Source organism: Rattus rattus, chromosome 16 (assembly GCF_011064425.1).
Source record: "Rattus rattus isolate New Zealand chromosome 16, Rrattus_CSIRO_v1, whole genome shotgun sequence".
Taxonomy (NCBI): Eukaryota; Metazoa; Chordata; class Mammalia; order Rodentia; family Muridae; genus Rattus; species Rattus rattus.
The window spans coordinates 10,343,643-10,365,682 of NC_046169.1; the positions used below are offsets into that span (position 1 = coordinate 10,343,643).

Here is a 22,040-nt window from a genome sequence, read left to right on the forward strand (position 1 = left end):
AGCAATCAGGCGTGGTGACATACACCTGTAATCCCAGTGTTTCAGGAGGTGGAGGCAGGAGGATCAGGAGTTCAAGGTCATCTTCTGCTACACAGGGAGTCTAGGGGTCAGCCCGGGATCCATGAGACCCTGTTTCAAAAATAAAATAGGGGCTAGAGAGACTGCTTAGCAGGCAAGAGTGTTTATTGCTTTTTCAGAGGACCAGAGTTTGACTCCCAGTACCCACATTGGGTAGCTCAGAACCACCCATAGCTATGAGGCACCTTTAATTTCATGCACAAACCCACGTCCACATAGTTAAAACAATAAGCGTTTTAAGATTTATTTATTTTTTTATGTATACGGGTACACTGTCCCTGTTTTCAGACACACCAGAAGAGGGCATCGGATCCCATTATAGATGGTTGTGAGTCACCATGTGGTTGCTGGGACTTGAACTCAGGACCTCTGGAAGAGCAGTCAGTGCTCTTAACCGCTGAGCCATCTCTCCAGCCCACAATAAGTGTTTTAAAAGACAATTATAGCAGGTACACTCCGAAGAGTGATTTTTCCTTTTCTTTATCGTGCGTGCACATCGCACGTGAGCGCAGGTCAAAAGACAACTTGGAGAAGCTCTCTTCCCTCCACCGTCTGGGTGGGGGGTTTGAACCCAGATCGTCAGCTTCTTGGCAAGCCCCTTTACTTGCTGAGCCATCTTGCTGGCCCACAAGCACACTTTAATACACATAGCGTGACTGGTTTCTCAAGCCTGTCTGTCTGTCTGCCTGCGTGTCTCTGTGTCTGTGTGTCTGTCTGTCTACTTGAGGTGGACTTTATATTCCCAGCTGACTTCATGCTGTATTTACCTTTCTCCTTTTGAGACAGTCTCAGGGAGCCCGGGCTGGCTGAGAACATGCTAGCTCTATAGTCACTGATGACCTTGAACGTCTGCCCCCTGTGCCTCCACTTTTGCAGGGCTGGGATTCTAGGGCTGGATTCTGCATAGTCATCGAGTGATAAGAGACAGTATTTGGCCAGATTGAAGCATTCGGAATAGTGTAAGCATTGAGCTCGAACAGCGCTAGCCGGTGATGAGTGAGCTGATGGTGGCGTCCGCGGCTTACAAGCATCGGAAAGAGAATGGTTCACTTACAAGCAGAATAGATCAGAAGGGTGCAAGGTTCCGATCAGACGGTCAGGCTGCTCAGAATGGCACGAGGTTTAAAACCCAACCAGCTGTCTATTTCTGGAGTTTATACCTAGCACTTTTGGATTATTGTTAAAAGCACAACTACGGGCAGCTGTAGGTTTCCTCCTGATTTCATCCGTAACACAGGCAGGGTGCTGCTGGCTCCTACAGTAGCATCCGGGTCTCTGAGAGGATTGTACCCAGATCCCCACAGATAGTGTCCCTTGCCATCTATTGAGGTACCAGAGACGATAAGGAAGTGCAGGGTCTGGATTTCCTCACCAGCCCACGTTGACCCGGGCAAGCCCAGCCATCGTCTTCCGCTGTCTCCTTCAGAACTGGGCGCAGTGTGACTAACCCCTTCCGTGATGGGCATGGAGTTACAGGAGCCGGTGAGGTATGTGCTTGGCACTCGGCCTGGTGTGTAGGAAAATGACTCGGGGAAACTTGGGAGTTTTACGAATGTCGTTAAATCTTTGCCCGAGAAGCAGAGACACCCCACCGAGTGTTCATCCTGCCTGTGAGCAGGTGGCCCCTTGCTAACCCCCAACTTCTGAGGACTTGTTTTATTCTTGAAGTGCTGGGGAAGGAACCGGGACTTCATGCATAATGTTCGGATGGTCTAGAAAGCCCATCTACTTCTGGTTTTCCTTTTTTTTTTTTAAAGATATGTGGCTGCTGGGATTTGAACTCAGGACCTGGAAGAGCAGTCAGTGCTCTTAACCACTGAGCCATCTCTCCAGCCCCTGGTTTTCTTTTTAAGTGTGTGTGTTTGTGTGTGGTACGGGTGTGCCTGTGTTTGGAGGCTGGAGAACAACTTCAGGGGACATTCTTTAGGAAGCTGTTTATTTTCTTTGAGGCAGGGTCCTTTTCAGTGGTCTGGAATTGTCTAGACTGACTGAGCCCTGGGTATCTGTCTGTCTCTACTGCCTTAGCCTTGGGATGACGTGGGAGTGTCCCCACGGCTGACTCTTTTTTTTTTTCTTCTTCTCTGCGTAGCCCTGGCTGTTGAGGAACTTACTCGTAGAGCAGGTTGGCCTTGAACTCAGAGATCTGCCTTCCCCTGCCTCCCAAGTGCTGGGATTAAAGGCATTTGTTCTTGTCTTTAATTTCTTAATATGCAAAGGAGTAACAAGGTTCCTGGGCCCCAGGGCTTCAGGATAGTGAGCCAGGGTCTGGAAAGGACTGGGAGACTTGTGGGCAAAGACACCTGCTGTTTGGAAGCTTCGAAGCTTGGAGTTTTAATGCCGCTGTGGATGAACGTTCTGATCTTATAAGCTAAACAAGTTGGGGCCTGCTCGGAGCTTGAATGGGGATAAACAATTGGCTCTTTTCTTTCTTTTTTTGGGGGGTGGGGGTGGAAATGACATTCACAAGCATGGGACCTGACTGATATTTAACGTCCTTGTGGAAAACTGCAAGAGGTACGCATCACCTGCCTGGAATCCAGGTCCTGGGGAGGTTGAGACAGGAGGATGTCAGCCATTCTAACCAAATCAGAGCTGGTTGAGGAAGACCTCTGAGGTCAACTTCAGGGTTCTGTGTGCACGGGCACACATGAGCGCACACACACACACACACACACACACACACACACACACATGTAACATACAATTACATAAAACCCAGTCACAATATACAATTCAGTGCTGCTTAGTGTGTTAATGACTTCTAAGTACTCACTTCTCTGAGGAAGGATAAACAGTGCGTGGGTAGGGCAAGTGGACCCCCTCAAACCCTGGCCCTGGAGGCATCACTTAGCCAGTCATTTGTGACAACAGCTGGCATTACATGGCACCCTGTGGGCAGATCGAGCTCAGATCATTTTACAAACAGAAGTGTCTCGAATCTTTCCATACATCAACCTGGAGGGAGAAGATGATAAATGTGTTATGTATTTCACATAGCCCAGGGGGATTTACAGATTGGCCAGAATGACAGCCATGAGTTAGGAGTGGTGTGGTTCACGCCTGTGATCTTGTCACTCAGGAAGGCCAAGGCAGGAGGACTGCCAACCTGGGCTACATAGTGAGGGCTAAGGCAGCCTGGGCTACATAGTGGGGCTTTTGTCAAGAGGCCATGGAGACGGCTCAGCGGTAAGATGTTTGCTCTACACACACACACACACACACACACACACACACACACACACACACGTACACACACACGTGAGGACACGACTTCAAATCCCGGCACCCATATTGACAGGTGGGTGTGGTCAGGCTGTTTCTGGGGCAGAGAGGAGAGGGTCCCTGGGGCTTGACACCCATCAGTTTAGATCCAGGCCCAGTAGAGATGCTGTCTGGATTGAATAAGGCGGAGGCAGGCATCAAACATCCTCCTGGCTTCTGCATGTGCATATGTTGAATGAACACATACACATGTGACACGTGCACACCCAGAATGAGCCTAGGATGTGGCCTTCGCTCTGTCTAGGAATCTCCTTGAGTCCACAGCTCTTCCTCACAGAGACTGAAAGTTCATGTTCACTCTTTCAGTTTCTAGCCAGGAAAAGACCTTCAGCCTAGAGCATTGCTGGATTAAATCTAAATTAATTGCGATTTAATAAAAGAGAACGTACAGTTCTTCGGTTTCCATGGTTGCAATTCTGATTTAGGAGTGACACATGGTCAGTGGCTACCATGTCCCACAGCACAGAGAGTCTGCTGCTCCTTGGACTTTTCTCTGTTGGTGTGTGGTATTCAGTGACCCAGTCCTGTACCTACCTGACAAATGAAGCTATGCTTTGTTGAGGGTGTCAGGCAGGGGGATGGGGCTGGTGGTCTTGGCGTGACTGTTCTGTAGGAGCTAATTAAAGTACTGTGAGTGGAACCCAGGGCCTTGATCATGCTAAGTGTGTGCTCTGCTAAGCCACATCCCCAGCCCCTTTCTGGAGGATTCTAGGCAGGGGCTCTACCACTGAGCCACGCCCCCAACCACTCACTGGAGGATTCTAGGAGGGGCTCTACCACTGAGCCACGCCCCCAGCCCCTCACTGGGGGATTCTAGGCAGGGGCTCTACCTCTGAGCCACGCCCCCAGCCCCTCACTGGGGGATTCTAGGCAGGGGCTCTACCACTGAGCCACGCCCCCAGCCCCTCACTGGAGGATTCTAGGCAGGGGCTGTACCACTGAGCCACGCCCCCAGCCCCTCACTGGAGGATTCTAGACAGGGGCTGTACCACTGAGCCACACCCCATCCCTCACTGGGGGATTCTAGGCAGGGGCTCTACCACTGAGCCACGCCCCCAGCCCTCCCTGGGGGATTCTAGGCAGGGGCTCTACCACTGAGCCACGCCCCCAGCCCTCACTGGGGGATTCTAGGCAGGGCTCTACCATTGAGCCACACCCCAGCCCCTCATTGGGGATTCTAGGCAGGGTCTTTATTGCTGAGCTGTGCTTCCCATCTGAGTTGCCCTGACTAGCGTTGACTCACTCCAGTCCAGGGTGACTAAGAACTTTCTATCCTTTTTGCCTCAGCCTCCTGAGTGGTTCTTATGACTGTCCTATGCCACCATTAATGGTTTTGTGCCTGCTTTAGGATTGCAACTCCGTAACTAGAAAGCAGCATTGGCTTGCCTGGACACCGGGACACCCCCTCCCCTGCCCCCAGCTATCATCATCCCCAGCCTCGGAGGAGGAGTTGGGGCCATTTAGAGCCCTGGTGGTGACAGGAACCGTTGGTGGCATCCGGGTGCCAACGCTTCTTTAGATTGGGGTGCTGCTTGCTTGGTTTCACAAGCCCAGGCAGGGGCAGGCCTGAGCCCTGTGCTTCCGCACAGCCCAGGCAGGAAGAGCTGGTGGCTGATGTAGCCTTTGGCAAACCCCTGGCATTGGCTTCCGGAGCCTTCACGCCCCTCTGCCACATCAGGAGGAAGCCCAGGGGTTTGGCAGGACCTAGAGGCCCCACCTTCCCAGGCTTGGGGCTACATGGATGTGCTGACCGGCCACAGGGGCCCTTGGGCCACACAATTAGCGCTGGACTTCCGTGAGGGATCTTCAGTGTTGGTGGCTGGAAATAGGCCATGGTAACAGGCGTGTGATCAGAGGGTGTGTGCGGTCTCTAACTTCTGCTCTCACTACTCTGGTAGTGATCAGTGAGGAAGCCCTGCCCTTTGCTAACACAGTTTTCCCGCGTGTACCCCCAAGGGCCTGTGGGCATATTTTGGGATCCTATCCCCCTAGGGAGGCGGTCAGTGGACACTTTGTACAGGGCTTACCTGGGAAGGCTCTCAGGGGTCCAGAAGCTGGATGTGGTGGGCGGAGTCTGTGAGATCCCTCTTGCTTAGATCGGCGGGCCCCTGGCATCTGAGCCACACATCCTGTCTGCTTTGTCTGCAAACAGTGCCCACCTCTCAGAGACTAGAGAGGGCTCTTGAGAACTTACACAGAGCCGTCCTCTGGAGACCAGCCCGATGGGCTCCCGGTGGGTGCTTGGTTAGAGCGCTGGACCTAGCCATGTGTTTAGGGCTCCACGCCCTCTCCTGCAGGGTATCCCGGGGAGAGTTTGAACCACCCACGGAACATCTGGCCTATTTACTCTCATTGTTCCTAAAACTATCATATCTGTTATATAATTCTTGTTAAATGTACGCCTCCTTCCTACCTTGTTTTTGTTTTGGGTTTTTTTTTTTTTTTTTTTTTTTTTGGTGCTGAAGTTTGAACCTAGTCCCTCGTGTGCACTAGACAAGCACTCTACATCCCCAAATTGAGTTTGGACATTTTTTTTTAGACAGGGTCTCACCCTGTAACCCAGACTATCTGGAACTTGCTGTGCGCCCCCAGCTGTCCTTGAATTGCAGCAATCCTTCCCTGCCTCAGCTTCCTTAAGTGCTAGCTAGGATAACAGATTCCAGGTATCACAGTAGGATCCAATTTTTTTTAAAACTAACTAACTTACTTTCTTTCTTCCTTCCTTCCTTCTTTCCTTCCTTCCTTCCTTCCTTCCTTCCTTCCTTCCTTCCTTCCTTCATTCATTCATTATTTTTGAGATGGTCTCAACTCATAGTGTAGGCTAGCTTACACCCTGCAGCCCTTTGACCTCAGCTTCCAAGGGCTGGTATCCTATTCCTGTCAGCATTCCTGACTTCTGCTGTTTTCCTTTTCCTTTGTGATTTGCTCTACCTATCAGGCCTCTCAGTCTGGGCTCAGAGATGTCCTACTGGGTGTGCAGGGAGCCATTACTCCTTAGCTAAATTGAGACTTTTCCTTCCTGGGCCTCAGTTTTGCCATCAGTTACATGGGCCTGTGCTGTCACTAGACACTCGGAGGCTCTTACTTACACAGATGACCGTGAGGTCCTTGGGGATGCTGGTCTCCGGACATTATCCTGTGCCGAGCTCAGAATATGAGCTCTTTCTCCAGTGACCATTGTCTTCCTTACTTGTGACCCAGGCAGTCCTTGGGGAGCCCCCCCCTCCATTCCTGACTGGACTTAGGCTTCCTTCCATCAGCAGCCAAGGTAGTAAAAGCATTCTCTGGGGTGCTAGGCCTTGGTGGAAGTTTGACCTTCTTTCTTGGTCACCATGGTGATTGAAGCCTTAGGGTGTGTCTGAGGCTGGCCAAGGGATGCCTCTTGATCTCTCTGGTAGTGAAGGCTTTATGCAGTGGGGGCCTTGGGACGGTGGTCCAGGTGGCATAGCCTGGTTTGCGGGCTGCCTGACAGGGACCCCCCTCCCTTTTTTCTGCAGGCGAGGCCTTCTTGGGCAGCTTTGTGGCCAGCGGGATGGGGCCCTCGGCCTCGTCTCAGGGGAGTCCAGTATCCTTGCCCTCTGACCTCTCCTTCCGCTCCCCCACCCCCAGCAACCTGCCCATGGTGCACCTGTGGGCTGCCCACGCCCATGAAGGTAAGGAGTGGGCCAGATGGGAGGGGCTGAGGGCTGCTGGGCCACTGTCTCCACAGTGATGGCAATTTTATGTCCACAGCACCATTCTCAGCACTTTTCTCACCACGGCCTCCATGTTTCCCCTCTAGCACTTGGCGCTTATTTTATTACCACAGGGCCTTTGCATGAGCCATCCAGGCCTCTGCCTGCAGCCTCTCACCCCAGCCCAGCACTGGCTCCTCCTCCTCTGCTGCTCAGTCCTGTTTGTTTCCACTGATACATGGTGGAAGACAGAAGGTTTACCATGGGTTCCCAGATCACGCGGCGTATGCTTTGGTAGCAGGGACTGGTATATGTCAGTGGAATACCTTTCCATACACTTACACACACACACACACACACACACACACACACACACACACACACACTGTTGTGGGTACTCTGGGCTTGCTTTTTATTTATTTATTTATTTTTGGTAGTACGGGAAATTAAACCAACCCACGGCCTCCCTCCTCCACCTCTGTCTTGTGGATCTGAGGTGTTGGTTTGTTGAGGTTAGGGTCCTCTTACCTCTTGTGGATCCTCTGGGATCACCTAGAACCCAGGACACTGTAGCTCCGGGAGGCCCCTATTGCCTGCTTTCGACTGTCTGGGCCTTTCCTGTACCGGAGCCATTTTTCTTGGGCCGCTCAGGACAGTCACGTGAATCCAGGGACGAGTATGAAAGCCTTGCACGAAGGCTGTGTTGCCTCTGCTGGGTGTCTGCCTTGGGCTGGGATGATGGGATGATGGTTGCTGGTGTGGGCTGGTATTCTGCCTGAGCTCTCCCACTGAGCTCAGCCAGGGTGAGCGTTGAGCAGGGGCCCTGAAGGGCACAGGCTACCTTACTGTGCCATCGGTCCATTCCTCAGTTTTTCCCGAGATGCTGATAACCACAGCAGACATACCCCACTGACGTGACCTGGTCCTGGGGCTGTGCTCTTAGGTCTCCTCCAACCTCTGCAGCATCTGGGGCCGGGGTGGGGGGCTGGACGTGGGGTGCCCGTCTTATGCAGGACGGACCTGCAGAGGACCCACAGTGTGCGGCTGAGCATTGGTTAGGTGTTTAACTGGGACGCTGTGGACTGAGCATCTGTTTTGTTCTGTGATGTGCATAGTGGGTTCTTTTGTACCACTGGCTGACTCGGGATTCACCGTGTTGACCACCGTGGCCTTGAATTTGCAGCAATCCTCCTGCCTCTGCTTCTCAAGAATTAGAATTACCGGTGCGAAGCCACCACTGTGGACAGCCCCCATTTGTTTGTTTTGAGATAAAGGGTCTTACCGTGTAGCCCAGGCTAGCCTTAAACTCGTAGAGATTCACTTGCCTCTGCCTCTGGAATGCTGAAGGCTGAAGGTGGTACTGAAGGCATGTTCCACCACATCTGACCTTAGCTTTCATTTTTTTTTTTTTTTTTTTAGCAGGTTCTTACTGAGTTGCCCAGGTTAGCCTTGAACTGACTGCCCTCAGTCTCTCGAGCAGTCAGGATTACTGATCTGTACCACCAGAGTGCAGCCTGTATACTGACTATTTTGGGTCATGAGAACTCAAATTCAGGAGTTTGTACGTGTCAGGCAAGCATCCGGAGTGCCATCTGTAGCTATGTGTGGTGGTTTGTGTGTGTCAGGTGATGGCAGAGAAAAGGACATCAGTTCTCAGGGACAGGGACAAGCCTTGTATCCCTGACCCCAGACAGACCTCAGACGAGGGCCAGATAGTGTGTTCCTTATAGGGCCACAGTAGGACCCCAGTCCCAGGCAAGCCATAAGAGGCCCTGCCTGGCCTCTAGTGCCCTGTTTTCATTCCCTGCTTGCTCCTAGTTGTCCTTGCTCCATTGTCACCTGTGGGCCACACCCTTTTTGAAGTCACACCACTCTTTGTTTTTGGGCCTCACTGTAGCAGCCCTTTTAGGGAACTTAAAGGGGTCCTCCTTGCAAGGCTGGGCAGTTAGAGATGCTGACTTCAGTGTTCAGAGAAGGCAAGCGACCGTCAGTTCTGAGGCACACGAGAGGAGGCCCATGAAGACTGTTGATCCAGAATCCACAGTGTACTGAGGTCTCATCTAGCTGTAGGGTCAGGTGACTTCAGTTCAAAGCCAGGTTTAGCAGGACTTGGGTCTTACAGACAGTGAGCTCCTCTGAGTCTGGTTTTTTGTTTTGTGTTTTGCTTTGTTTTTAATCTGTAAAATGAGAAGACAGGAGTGTGTGGTCTTCTCAGGGTTGCTTTTAAAGCTTAAATGAGAAGCATGGCTTTCTAGGCCCCTCTTGCTTAGGTCCATTCTGACTTTGATCCCAGAGCCTTTGAATTTGTATCCAAGCCCTTTTGGGTTTCCTGGGCCTCCAGGAAGGCTTGAAGTGAGTGGCAGGGGTTTGGGGGAGGGACAGTTGTTGCTATGAGAACTGATGTTGACCAATCAGCTTCTTTTGCCAGGGGACTGCCAGGCCATTGTGGCTTTTTCCAAAGAGAAGCAAATGTTAGGGGGACAGGACGTTTGTGGGTAAGCGTGAGCAGCATAGACCTCTGTCTTTTCTCTTTAGGCTTCTCCCACCTGCCCAGTGGGCTGTATCCTTCCTACCTCCACTTGAACCACCTGGAGCCCCCCAGCAGCGGGAGCCCCCTCCTCAGCCAGCTAGGTCAGCCCAGCATCTTCGATACCCAGAAAGGTAAGGGGGCAAGAAGGGGTGGGACTGTTGTTAGGCAGGGAGGGGGGTAGCAGAGTGATTTCCTCGGGGCTTCTCTGGGGGTCCTCTATGGGGTTCCAGGTATCTTGTATGCTGTATTTACCTTTTCATTGGAGGGTCCCTAGGACGACGGAGTCCAAGGCCTTGCAGGTGTTAGGAAAGGGCTCGACCACTGAGTTAGACCCTTCAGCCCCTTCACCAAGGTTTCCTTTTCAAAATAGAGACAGGGTTTCTCTTTGTAGCCGGGGCTGTCCTGGAGCTTACCATGTAGACCAGGGTGGCCTTGGAACTCACAGAGATCCACCTGTCTCAGCCTTCCAAGTGTTGGGATTAAAGATGTGCACCGTTATTCCTGACCCTTTGTCAATGTTTTCTTTCCTCTTTTTATAATTGAATTATCTTCCTGCTTGCCTGCCTGCCTTCCTCCCTCCCTCCCTCCCTCCCCTCCTTCCTTCCTTCCATGTGTATAGATCAGAAGACAGCTTTTGGAGTTCCCTCTTTCCACCAAATAGGCTGGAGATGTAACTCAGGCCTTCAGGCTTGACAGCAGGCATCGTTAAACTGAGGTCAATCCTTATCTTATAGGTCTCTCCTTCCTCCCCCTACCCTTCAGTCCCCCACCCTACCCTAGTCTCTCTCTTGCCTCTTGTCCACAGTGGCCTAGACCTTGGTTCATAGCTAAGGATGGCCTTGAACTTAACATCCACCTGCTTTTACCTCCTGAATGCTAGACCTCAAAATGCCTTTTTGAGACCCAGTCTCAAAGGCCCCTCACCTGTCCATGAGTTTACCCACAGCCTTTTAATCAGCTCTGGATAGCTCTGAAAATAACCTAGGAGCAGACAGGCCTGGGAGGACGGGATGGTTAAAGTCAGGCTTCTTACTCACTTTCCAGCCGTGCCTGGCTTCTCTCCGAAGGACCCCGTGCATTTTCTCTGGGGTACAATGCACTGCTGGGTGAAGAGAGGGTGTCTTGGGGTAACGAGGTTCACTGTGTCCTCTTCCCCCAGATGGCTTCTACCTGCCTGCACCGGGGACCCTGCATGCTCACACGCCCTCCTCCAGAACTCCCAGTGGCCACTCCTCAGGCGGTACAGCCAAAGGCTCCTCCCGGGAAGGTACAGGGAAGGATCGCTCGGGCCGCGGTGGAGACCCTCCTCCGTTGTTTGGCAAGAAAGACCCTCGGGCACGCGAGGAGGTGTCTGGGCCCCGTGGTGTGGTGGACTTGACCCAGGAGGTCCGAGCTGAGGGCCGCCAGGACCGAGGATCTTCACGCCTGGCTGAGCGCTTGTCTCCCTTTTTGGCAGAGGCCAAAGCCAAGGGTGCGCTGCAGCCATCCGCCTTGAGCCTGTGCAACGGTGTGGTGGACGCGGGGCTGGTGGCCGAGTTGAGCCGCGGAGGTGCCAAGGAGGTAGCCAGGCAGGAGGAGAATGCTCGGCTGCTGCGGCGGGCTGAGGCCCTGCTGCCCGCTGCAAGGCCCTGTGGGTCCCCACTACCGCCGCCGCCGCCACCACTGCCCCCCAAGGGTCCCCCTGCACCCCCTTCTTCGACACCAGCCGGTGTCTACACCGTGTTCCGTGAACCAGGCCGTGAGCACCGCGTGGTGGCACCCACCTTTGTGCCTTCTGTGGAGGCCTTTGATGAGCGTGTGGGACCCATCCAGATAGCATCCCAGGCTCGCGATGTCCGGGCCAGGGAGCGTGAGCCGGGCCGTCCTGGGGTCCTGCAAGGTCCACCTGGATCTCCACGACTGGAGCGACCAGAGGTCCTGCGGGAGAAAAGTTCGGTCATCCGCTCCCTCAAGCGTCCACCTCCATCGGACGGACCTCCAGCAGCCCGCTCCTCCCGGTCCTCCCCGGATGCCCGAGCCTACCTGCCCCCCAAGGAACTACTCAAGCCCGAGGCTGATCCGAGGCCTTGCGAGCGTGCACCCCGAGGCCCGAGCTCTTCTGCTGCCCAGCAGGCTGCTAAGCTCTTTGGCCTGGAGCCATCCCGACCACCGGGACCGGAGCACAAGTGGAAACCCTTTGAGCTGGGCAACTTTGCCACCACGCAGATGGCTGTCCTGGCAGCCCAGCACCACCACGCCAGCAGAGCTGAAGAGGAAGCAGCTGTTGCCACAGCCTCCAAAAAGGCCTACCTGGACCCCGGGGGTGCCATGCCCCGTGCCTCGGCCACCTGCGGAAGGCCCGGTGCTGACCTCCACTCCGCCTCAGCCCACGGACCCGGAGAGGCCTCTGCTATGCAGAGCCTCATCAAATACAGTGGTAGCTTTGCCCGGGAGGCGGTGGCAGTGCGCCCCGGCGGCTGTGGGAAGAAGAGCCCCTTTGGAGGCCTGGGCACCATGAAACCTGAACCTATACCCACATCTGCGGGTCCCCCTAGAGCCCAGGCCCGACTCACGCACCCCGGGGTCCCTACAGCCGGAGGGGGCCGGCAGTTGAAACGGGACCCAGAGAGACCCGAGAGTGCCAAGACCTTTGGGCGAGAGGGCTCTGGTGCCCAGGGGGAAGCCGAAGTCAGACATCCGCCTGTTGGCATTGCAGTGGCTGTGGCCCGGCAGAAGGACAGCGGGAGCAGTAGCCGGCTAGGGCCTGGGCTGGTAGACCAGGAACGTTCTTTGTCACTGAACAATGTCAAAGGTAGGTGCTGCGTCCTGTGGTGGTGGTGGCTTGAAAAATATAGGATCTCATGCACAAGATAGGCAAGTGCTAGGGGTGCTGTCCCACCCCTCTTATTTTTGGTGGGTACAGTCTTATGTAGTCTGTATGTAGTTCACTCACTCTGTAATCGAGAATGATCTTGAACTTTAATTTCCTTTTCCCCATTTCCTGAGTGCGAGCTATTGTTTTAATAGTCCGGGCCCCAAGACACCGTTCATGTAGTGCGGAAGTGGGTCCCGGGCCTTGGCTGGGCAGGCATTCTAGCAATTAACCCATACCCCAGCCCCCGTTTTTCATTGAGTTGCTGTGTGGTCTAGATGGGTTTTGACCTTGCGATCCCTCTCCTTAATAGTTGGGAATTAAACCAGATACAGCCCCACCCTTCTTAAGTGTTACTATTTGGGTGTGGGTGTGGGTACAGGTGCTGTGTGTTAGTGTATAAGTCAAAGGACAACCTTGAGTATTTGATCTGTGTTTGAGACAGGCTCTCTTATTGTATTTGTGTGTGTGTGTGTGTGTGTGTGTGTGTGTCCCACACAGCCATGTGAATGCCCCACAGTGAACATGGGGAAGTCAAAGGACAAGCTGTAAGAAATAGTTCCTCTTCCACTGAGTGGGTTTTGGGGATGGGTCTTCAGGCCTGGCAGCACTTGCCTTTTCTCACTGAGTCACCTGAGTGGCCCAAGACAGTCTCTCTCATTGGGGCTGTAGACACCAGGCTAGCTGACCCGGGATCTTCCACAGATTCTCCACCTCATATCTGGCCCTCTTCTTTGTTCGTTTTTTGTTTTGTTTTGTTTTTGTTTGTTTTTTTGAGATAGAGTTCTCTGTGTAGCCCTGGCTGCCCTGGAACTCGCTCTGTAGACCAGGCTAGCCTTGAAGTCACAGAAATCCACCCGCCTCTGCCTCCGGAGTGCTGGAATTAACAGCGTGTGCCACACTGCATTGTTCCTGCCTCTGGCTTCCTATTTTGTTTTATTTTATTTATTTTTTTAAAGATTTATTTATTTTATTTATATACTAGTACACTGTAGTTCTCTTCAGACACTTCAGAAGAAAGCATCCCATTACAGATGGTTGTGAGCCACCATGTGGTTGCTGGGAATTGAACTCAGGACCTCTGGAAGAGCAGTCAGTGCTCTTAACCGCTGAGCCATCTCTCCAGCCCTTGTTTTATTTTTTTAAAGATGGGCTTTCCCAGCGTGGTCCTGGTTAGCTTGGAACCTACTATGTAGACCAGGCTGGCTTTGAACTCACAGAAGTCCACTTCTCTCTGCCTCTGGAGTGCTGGGATTCCTGGCTGGTTTCTTAGTCTTTTCTCCCATGCCTCCGTCACACCCCTCCCTCCCTCCCTCCCTTTTCCCAGTACTGCTTGCCTGTTCCCCACTTGCCCATCATGGCTGCTATTGAAACTTTGATTGCCTTTCCCATTATCCACATAGGCGTGTAGAGTGCAGGAGAGGAGAACGAAGAAAAAGGCCATTATGTCTCCCCAGCACCCCAAACACTTTCCTGGCTCTCCCTGAATTCATTTTCCCGTGCAATTTGTGTCTACCTGCAGAGTGGCCAGCGCAGCCCCGCCATGGCCGTGTGTGTCGCCTGCACGTCCCAGTGTGGGTTGTTTCTCCCGAGATGTCAGAGTCTTTACAAGTATCATTTTTTTTTTACTGCCTTTAATATTCCGTAGAGAGCACACACCAGCAGGTACTGTAGTTAGGTCTCCATTCCCTGGTGGGCATTTTAAGTCTTTGCCTGCTTTCTTTTGTGTGGAGAATGCTGTGTGGAATATTTTTGCACGAAAGCACCTCTGTGCTGTTTTGAGTCGCTTTGTTCTGTCCTAGGGATTCCCAAGAATAGACCAACCTTAATCCTACCATTCTGAGTCTTCCAGTGGGGTAGAGCCGGGCGTTGACTCATTCAGTGCCTCTTAGTGTAGGGCCTGGAACATAGTAGGTGCCAGGTGAATGAATGAATGAGCGAATGAATGAGTGAATGAATGAATGAATGAATGCTTGTGAATGGTAGAGGCGGCTTCCTGACAGGCTTTATTTACTGAATCTTTTTTAACTGAAAACAAAACAGAACTGTAAGTGCATGCGTGTCACACGTGTGTTAGTGCCCGCTGAGCTGAGAAAAGGGGCCTCACCTCCCTTTTAACCACTGAGCCGTCACAGCAGCACCCTTTTGTAAAATGATTATTATCCGCTGTACGTGCACACACGTGTGTGCGCGCGTGCGCATGAGTGTATAGACATGTGCTTGCCCTTGAACCCAGGGAGGTCAGAGATCAACTTCCTAAAGTTGATTCTTTCCTCCTATTTAGGTTCAAGGATCAAATTCAGGTCATCAGGCTTGTGTGGCAAGCAGTCTTATCCATAGGGTTATCTCGATCAGCCTTTTTTTTTCCCTCTCATTTTCCTGTCCCTGTCTGTCTGTCTGACTGTCTAGTGTGCTTGTCTGTCTAGTATGTCTGTCTGACTATCGTGTCTGTCTGTCTGTCTGTCTGTCTGGTGTGTTTGTCTATCATGTGAGTGTGTGTGTGTGTGTGTGTGTGTGTGTGTGTGTGTGTTTGTGTGTCTGTGTGTGCGTTCCTGTGTGTAGGTGGCATTTAGGTGCCATGTGCCTGTTTTTTTTTTTTTTTTTTTTTTTTTTTTTTTTTTCTTTTTTTGGAGCTGGGGACCGAACCAGGGCCTTGCGCTTGCTAGGCAAGCGCTCTACCACTGAGCTAAATCCTCAACCCTGCCATGTGCCTGTTTTAAGGTCAGAGGACAATCTTGGGTGTCAGTCCTGGCCGGCTTCCTTGTTTAAGGCAGGGCTTCTTGTTTTTTACCATGTACAACAGGCTGCCTGGGAAGGCTGAGTGAAGGCCAGGAAAAGGTCGTGTCCAGCTGGCCCTTGCTTATGCGACATCTCAAGGCAGGCATTGTTCCATGTCCCTGGCCTCCTAGACCACAGTCCAGGGCCACCTACGAAGGAAGGACGCTCCCTTACTGCGGTTTCCAGACTAGACACCCATAGACGCACCAGAACCTTGTCCACATATATCTCTTTCCATCTCCTGGGTTCCTTCCTCCCTGCCCTGCCTGCCTTCTGCTGCCTTCTGGGCTCCATGGTCTTTGCAAGAGGCTTTCTGCCTCCTCTCTCCGGGAATCATTTAAGTCCTATTTCCCAGATAACCTAGCAAGGCCAGGTGTCCTGTCTCACTCTGACCCATTTGTAATGTCAGAGCATGCTTCCGGACGCACCCTGCCCCGGGGGTGGAGTACCCTGCCTAGGTCTGTCTCCTAACACTGGTTATTTCTGGAGATGGGGGATTCATTACATAGCGCTGATGAGGAAGGAACTCACTATGCAGACCCGGTTAGGCTTGAATTCAGAGACCCTCCCGTCTCTGTGGATGTTAAAGGCCTGTGCTGCCACACCCTGCTGTGTCTCTCTTTAAGTCACCCAAAGCTCCAGCTGGCCTGTGCCTGTTTTCCTGAACTCCCCATTCCCGTGTTGACTGTGCCTGGATGTCCCCATGAGAGCTACAGCATCTGGGACTTTGGACTTTGAATCAGGATGTGCTCCTTCCTTATCTGCCCTGCCTTTGAATTCCCCAAGCACCGAGGTCTGAGTGACTGGTGTCTAGTGGGTGTTTGTTGACTGACTGAACGATCCTCTTGCTTTGGGCAGGGATACCTAGCCAAGGAAGTTGGTCCTCTAAGGATGGGGGTTGGCAGCAGCACCTGATTATTCTGGGATGGAATGACAGGGGACAAGTCTTCTAGTCGGAATAGGGTTCTATGACATGGTAGGGTATTCATTCCTCTTGTGTTTAGGGTGGTTCATGATTTAGTGTTTAAAATACCTGTGCCCACAAGGGTCATAAGTACACATGTAAAGAAAAGAGGATGTGGTTGGAGTTTAGGCTGAGAGGTCGTTTGCTGTTATCTGATGCTTTTTTTTTCACTGTTGGGAATGAAAACCATCGTCTCATGTGTACTACCTACTGGCTGTAATTTCTCCAATAACCAGCCCCTCACCGGGGGATTCTAGGAAGGTTCTCTACCACTGAGCCACGCTCCCAGCCCCTCACTGGGGGATTCTAGGCAGGGGCTCTACCAGTAAGCCACGCCCCCAGAGCCCCCTCACTGGGGGATTCTAGGCAGGGGCTCTACCACTGAGCCACGCTCCCAGCCCCTCACTGGGGGATTCTAGGCAGGGGCTCTACCACTGAGCCACGCCCCCAGCCCCTCACTGGGGGATTCTAGGCAAGGGCTCTACCACTGAGCCACGCCCCCAGCCCTTCACTGGGGGATTCTAGGCAGGGGCTCTACCACTGAGCCACACCCCCAGCCCTTCACTGGGGGATTCTAGGCAGGGGCTCTACCACAGACATCTCTTTTATGATCCCTTTCTTGCTTACTCCTTTTGGCTTCTTGTGGCCTCCTCTGCTCTTTTGCAGGTTCTTCTCTCAGGTGCTCACGGGCGTCTCTTTCCTGTTTGTTCATTGAGTCTCTCTGTCCGGCGTTGTGTAGAAAGGAGATGGCCAAGGGGCTACGGGTGGCCTGCTTGGAACCTGAGCAGGCACGCATTGTGTTCGTTCTGATGGTAGTCGGGTGGTGAACCAGCCACACCACAAGCGGTCATGCAGCGTAGTGAGGGAGGTAACTGAGGAAGGTGATGGAGGAGAGGTGGTGAGGGCAGGTCCTTCCTTCCTAGAGGAGGTGACGACAGAAGTTGTGTTGAATGGTCCAGTGGAAGGGCATTGTGTGCTGAGGGAACAGAGTGTACAGGTCCCCGGGGAAGAGATACATGTGACTTGCATGAAGAGATTGGACGGGACGTCTGGACCCCATGGTGTGAGCCCAGAGCAAGATCTTGGCTCTTCACGGTGACTGTGAGCAGAGCCTGGAGACCGTAGGGAGCTACAGAGCAATGTGGTTGGAGGTAGAGCCCCTCGGAGCGTGGGGTCAGGTGCCACAGCCATGTCAGATTTCCTTGGGAGCCAGCCAGTTTGCAGAGAGTGACCTGGCGCTCTGCCTAGCAGCCCTGGGCAGGAAAGCTGCTCTGAGTTGTTGGTGTCTAGTGGCAGGTGACACTTGGGACAGGAAGTAACCCAGGGCAATTTAGTCAGGGTGTATAGAGGACTAGTGGCCCGAGCCTAGTCTACCCTCCAGGCACCTCCCCTTTCTGGGGCCCCAGCAGCAAGTGCCGTGCCCACAGCTGGTCTCAGACACAGAGACTGGCGGCACGTGCCCTTCCCATATGGCTGAGCCCTTGGGAGTGTGTGAGCCTGGTTGACGTGGCGTCTCCCCTGGGACAAGGAGGCATGAGCTCAGGCTCTGATTTCCAGGCACAGCTGTGGAACTCTGGGTGGCTCTGCCTCAAACCTGCTGTTTCCTTCTGAACTGCAGTTTCCCCTTGGTTCCTTGTAGTGCTACCATTGGGGGTGTGTGTGTGTGTGTGTGTGCGTGTGCGTGTGTGTGTGTGTGTGTGTGTGTGTGTGTGTATGTGTCTGTCTGTCTGTCTGTCTGTCTGTGTCTCTGTGTTTGTGTCTGTGTCCAGAGGGGTGTGTGCCTCTGTGTGTGTGTCTGTCTGTCTGTCTGTGTCCAGAGGGGTGTGTGCCTCTGTGTGTGTGTGTCTGTCTGTCTGTGTCCAGAGGGGTGTGTGCCTCTGTGTGTCTGTCTGTCTGTCTGTGTCCAGAGGGGTGTGTGCTTCTGTGTGTGTGTGTGTGTCTGTCTGTCTGTCTGTCTGTGTCCAGAGGGGTGTGTGCCTATGTGTGTGTCTGTGTGTGTGTGTCTCTGTCAGTGTCCAGGGGTGTGTGTGTGTGTGTGTGTGTGTGTGTGTGTGTGTCCAAAGGCCAGAGGTGTCTTCCTTAGTTTCTTGTACCATTTTTTTTTTCCTTTTTTTTTTTTTTTTTTTTGGAGCTGGGGACTGAACCCAGGGCCTTGCGCTTGCTAGGCAAGCGCTCTACCACTGAGCTAAATGGTACAACCCTCTTGTACCATTTTTAAGTTTTCTTTTCTTTCTTCGAGACAAGGTTTTTCTGTGTACCCTTGGCTATCCTGAAACAAGCTCTGTAGACCAGGCTGGCCTTGAAATCATAGAGATCCACCTGTTCCTTCCTCTCAAGGGCTAGGCCTAAAGGGGTCCACTACCAGTGTCTGGCTTGTGCTTTTTTTAAAATACAGGTTATAGAGATTCAAACTCAGGACTCACAGTAACCACTTCACCAATCCAGCTTCTTGTTGGAACCTGCCTCTCTCGCTGTTACTATGCTCCAGGGGCGTGTGTGCGCGTGCGTACACCCTGCTAGTTACTTCTCTGGCTGCTCTGATGGAATATCCAACAAAAACATTTGTTAGAGGAAGGAAGGAAGGAGGAGTTTATTTTGGCTCCTGATTGAGTATGCAGGCTATCACGGTGGGGAGGTTGTAGCCATGGGAGCCCGAGGCTCAGTCACGGTGCATCTGAGGTCTGGAAGCAGACGGAGTTGGCTGCTGGGGCTCAGAGGGCTTTCTCCTTTAAAAATGTATTTACTGATTTATGCCCATGAATCTGGGTCCGTGTGTGTGTGTGTGTGTGTGTGTGTGTGTGTGTGTGTGTGTGTGTGTGTGTGTGTGTGTAGACCAGGAGAGCGTGTTGGAGGTCTCCTTCTAGCACTCACCTGTGTCTTTTAAGCAGGGTCTCTCTCCAAAGCTGGAGTTCAAGTCTAGGCTCAGCTGGCAGCCAGGCCTCCCCAGCTGTCTTCCTGTCTCCAGTCCCTGGGAGCTGTAGTTACAGGTGTGTACCAGCAGGTGTGTACCAGACGCCTGGCTGCTTACGTGGGTGTTGGGAGCCTAAACTCTAGTCCTTATAACGATGAAACAGGTTCTCTCTCTTTTTTTTTTTTTTTTTTTTTTTTTTTCGGAGCTGGGGACCGAACCCAGGGCCTTGTGCTTGCTAGGCAAGCGCTCTACCACTGAGCTAAATCCCCAACCCCTGAAACAGGTTCTCTTAACCGCTGAGCTGTCTTCACAGCCACTTTCTTCTCTTTAAAAAAAAAAAAATCTTTTTGCATCCATCTGTCTGTCTGTCCGTCTATCTATCTTGTGTGTAGGCATGCACATGTCAAGGTCAGAGGACAGTTTCCAGGGATCTCTTCTCTTCGTCCACCACCTAGGTCCCAGGGATTGCACTTAGGCAGCCAGGCATGCTTCCAAGAGCCTCTCTCTACTCCCCGAGCCTTCCCCGGCCATGCCACTTCTTACTCACCCAGCGACCCAGGAGTAGTTTTGCCCACCTTCAGGAGTGTGTCTTCCCACCTCTCGTGAAACCTCTGTGGAGACCCCTCATAGATAGGCCCGGAGCTTTGCCTGCTAGGTGATTATAGATCCTGTTAGGCTGACAGTATTAACCATCGCAGGAGGAACCAGGAGGAGACGTCCAGGCCTCAGAGGCAAGGGTGTCCTGGCTGGGCCTCCTCCCCTGCCCCCAGCTGCAGGTGGCATTTGCTCCTTACTTCCTGCCCCCCCCCCTTTCCTCATCTGTCCAGTCACTCGGTACCTGTGTAAGCTTGACTGTGGACTTGTCTATGGACTGTGGCTCTGGGGGAGGGGGGGGAGGACCCTTCAGGGACCAGGGCCACTTCCTTCCCTGATCTGCCTCTGTCCACTCTCACCATTTAAAATTGGTCAGGGTCTTCCTGTGTCGGGCCTGTTTTTTAGATGCTCTCTAGGTAACTCTGAGCTTCACTTCAGGAAGATTTCCTGGCCCTTACCCTATCTGCCTTTAGGGACTGGCCCTGTTCCATAGGAGGCTGCTTGGCTGTCTCTCTAGCACATTTGGTTCTGGGCTGCCTGGGCTCATGTGGCTGTGCTCTCTCTCTCTCTCTGAGCTCCCATTCTCTGCTTCCATGGCCACACTCTCTCCTAGCTCTTCGGTGGCATCTCCATCTTCCCCAGGAGACCAGAAGGGTCTGCGGACTCTGAGTTTGTCTTGGGCAGGGACAGTGCTCTTCAGGACTCTGAGGTTTTCGTGGTTCAGGGAGATGGTAGATGGGTACAGGAGTTCAGTTGCTGCATCTCAGGTCGGCCTTGCCCTGAGAGGATCCTGAACATGGCCTACTGTAGACCCTGTCAAGGGTACCCAGGCAGGTCCTCCATGGGACCCCCAAGCCATCTGTGTTGGGGGTCTTGTTACCTGAGACATTGCTGGGCCAGGCTAATCAGATTATTTATTTACTGAGACAGAGGCTCGTGTAGCCCAAATTTGGCTTTAATTTGCCATGTAGCCAAGGATAACCTTGACATTATAATCCTCTTGCGTGTGTGTCTACCTACCTAGCACCCCCTATGGGGGGATGGGACCTAGGGCTGCTAGGTAAGCAGTTCTCCAGCTGAGCTACATTCCCAACCTCTTCTCTTCTATACCATTTGTTTGGTTTGTGTGTGTGTGTGTGTGTGTGTGTGTGTGTGTGTGTGTGTGTGTGTGTGTGTTTGTGTACGTACACAGAGATGCTACCCTATGTGTTGTCAAGGTCAGAAGACAACCGGTAAGAGTTGGTTCCCTTCCTTCTGCTATGTGAGTTCCAGGAATCGAACTCAGGTCATCAGGCTAGGCAGCAAGCACCTTTACTTGCTGAGCCTTCCTGTCCGTTTTAATTTTTTTTGTTTTTTTTTTTTTTTTAAAAATTTATTTATTTATTTTATTTATGTGAGTACACTATAGCTGTCTTCAGACACACCAGAAGATGGCATTGGATTCCATGACAGATGGTTATGAGCCACCATGTGGTTGCTGGGAATCAAACTCAGGACCTCTGGAAGAACAGTCAGTGCTCTTAACCGCTGAGCCATCTCTCCAGCCCCCCGTTTTAATTTTTAAGTACATTTCTTTGGGCTGCAGAGATGGCTTAGTGGCTCATAGGGCTTGTTGTGGAGTAGGACCCAACGTCCCCCTCTGGACTGCTAGCACATCACGCAGACACGAGTGTAGCACGTATATACACATGGTCATGATAACGCTTGTATGCATAAAATAAATAATAAATGGAAATGACATTAGTTTTGTGTGTTCCTGTATACATATAGGCATGGGCACGGTACTGTGCACATGCAGAAGTTAGAGGACATATTGCTATGAGTCCAGGTCTCTCCCCTGTGAGTTTAGGAAATTAAACTTGAACTCCGTCTTCAGGCTTGGTAGGAAGTACCTTGGTCCACAGAGCTTCTTCTCTGCCCCACTCTCCCTTCTTTTGCTGGGGTTGAAGGCATGCGTGCACTCCCGTGCCTGTTTGACAGATTTTTATTCTGTTGAGCTTTGTGTCTGCTCGTGTGGTCTTTCACCACAGGTGACTGACAGGCAGGCTCCCAGGGTGGGAGGGATAAATAGGAAGTTTCCGGGCCAAGGACCCCTCAGTGAGGTTCAGTGGGTCCTGAGGGACTGTGTTGCTGGGGTTGCTGGAAGGTTCCATTAGGGTATATGCGGGGAGGGTTGTGAGAGATATAATGGGAGTCTGGACAACTGTTGGCTGGGGACTCACTGCCACCTTTGGCCCCCAGGGCACGGACGGACTGAGGATGACTGTGATCGAGCCAGGCACCGGGAGGATCGGCTGCTAGGGACACGGCTGGACCGGGACCAGGAGAAGTTGCTCCGGTGAGGGGTTGGGGGACCTGAGAGTTGGGGCTAGGAGCTT

General features: G+C 52.5%; 1 protein-coding gene across 8 annotated transcripts in view; it reads left to right on the forward strand.

The window, feature by feature from the left end:
* Tnrc18 (trinucleotide repeat containing 18) overlaps window positions 1-22,040 on the forward strand; it is a 97,321-nt gene that overhangs the window by 21,018 nt on the left and 54,263 nt on the right. For 5 of the 8 annotated variants that reach the window (XM_032887143.1, XM_032887147.1, XM_032887148.1 and 2 more), the window contains exons 3-6: window positions 6,858-7,013; window positions 9,570-9,695; window positions 10,724-12,355; window positions 21,904-22,000. In XM_032887143.1, the coding sequence (XP_032743034.1) occupies window positions 6,858-7,013; window positions 9,570-9,695; window positions 10,724-12,355; window positions 21,904-22,000 (2,011 nt within the window). The remainder of the gene's footprint in view (window positions 1-6,857; window positions 7,014-9,569; window positions 9,696-10,723; window positions 12,356-21,903; window positions 22,001-22,040) is intronic. The other 3 variants (XM_032887149.1, XM_032887150.1, XM_032887151.1) reach the window with 1 other exon arrangement.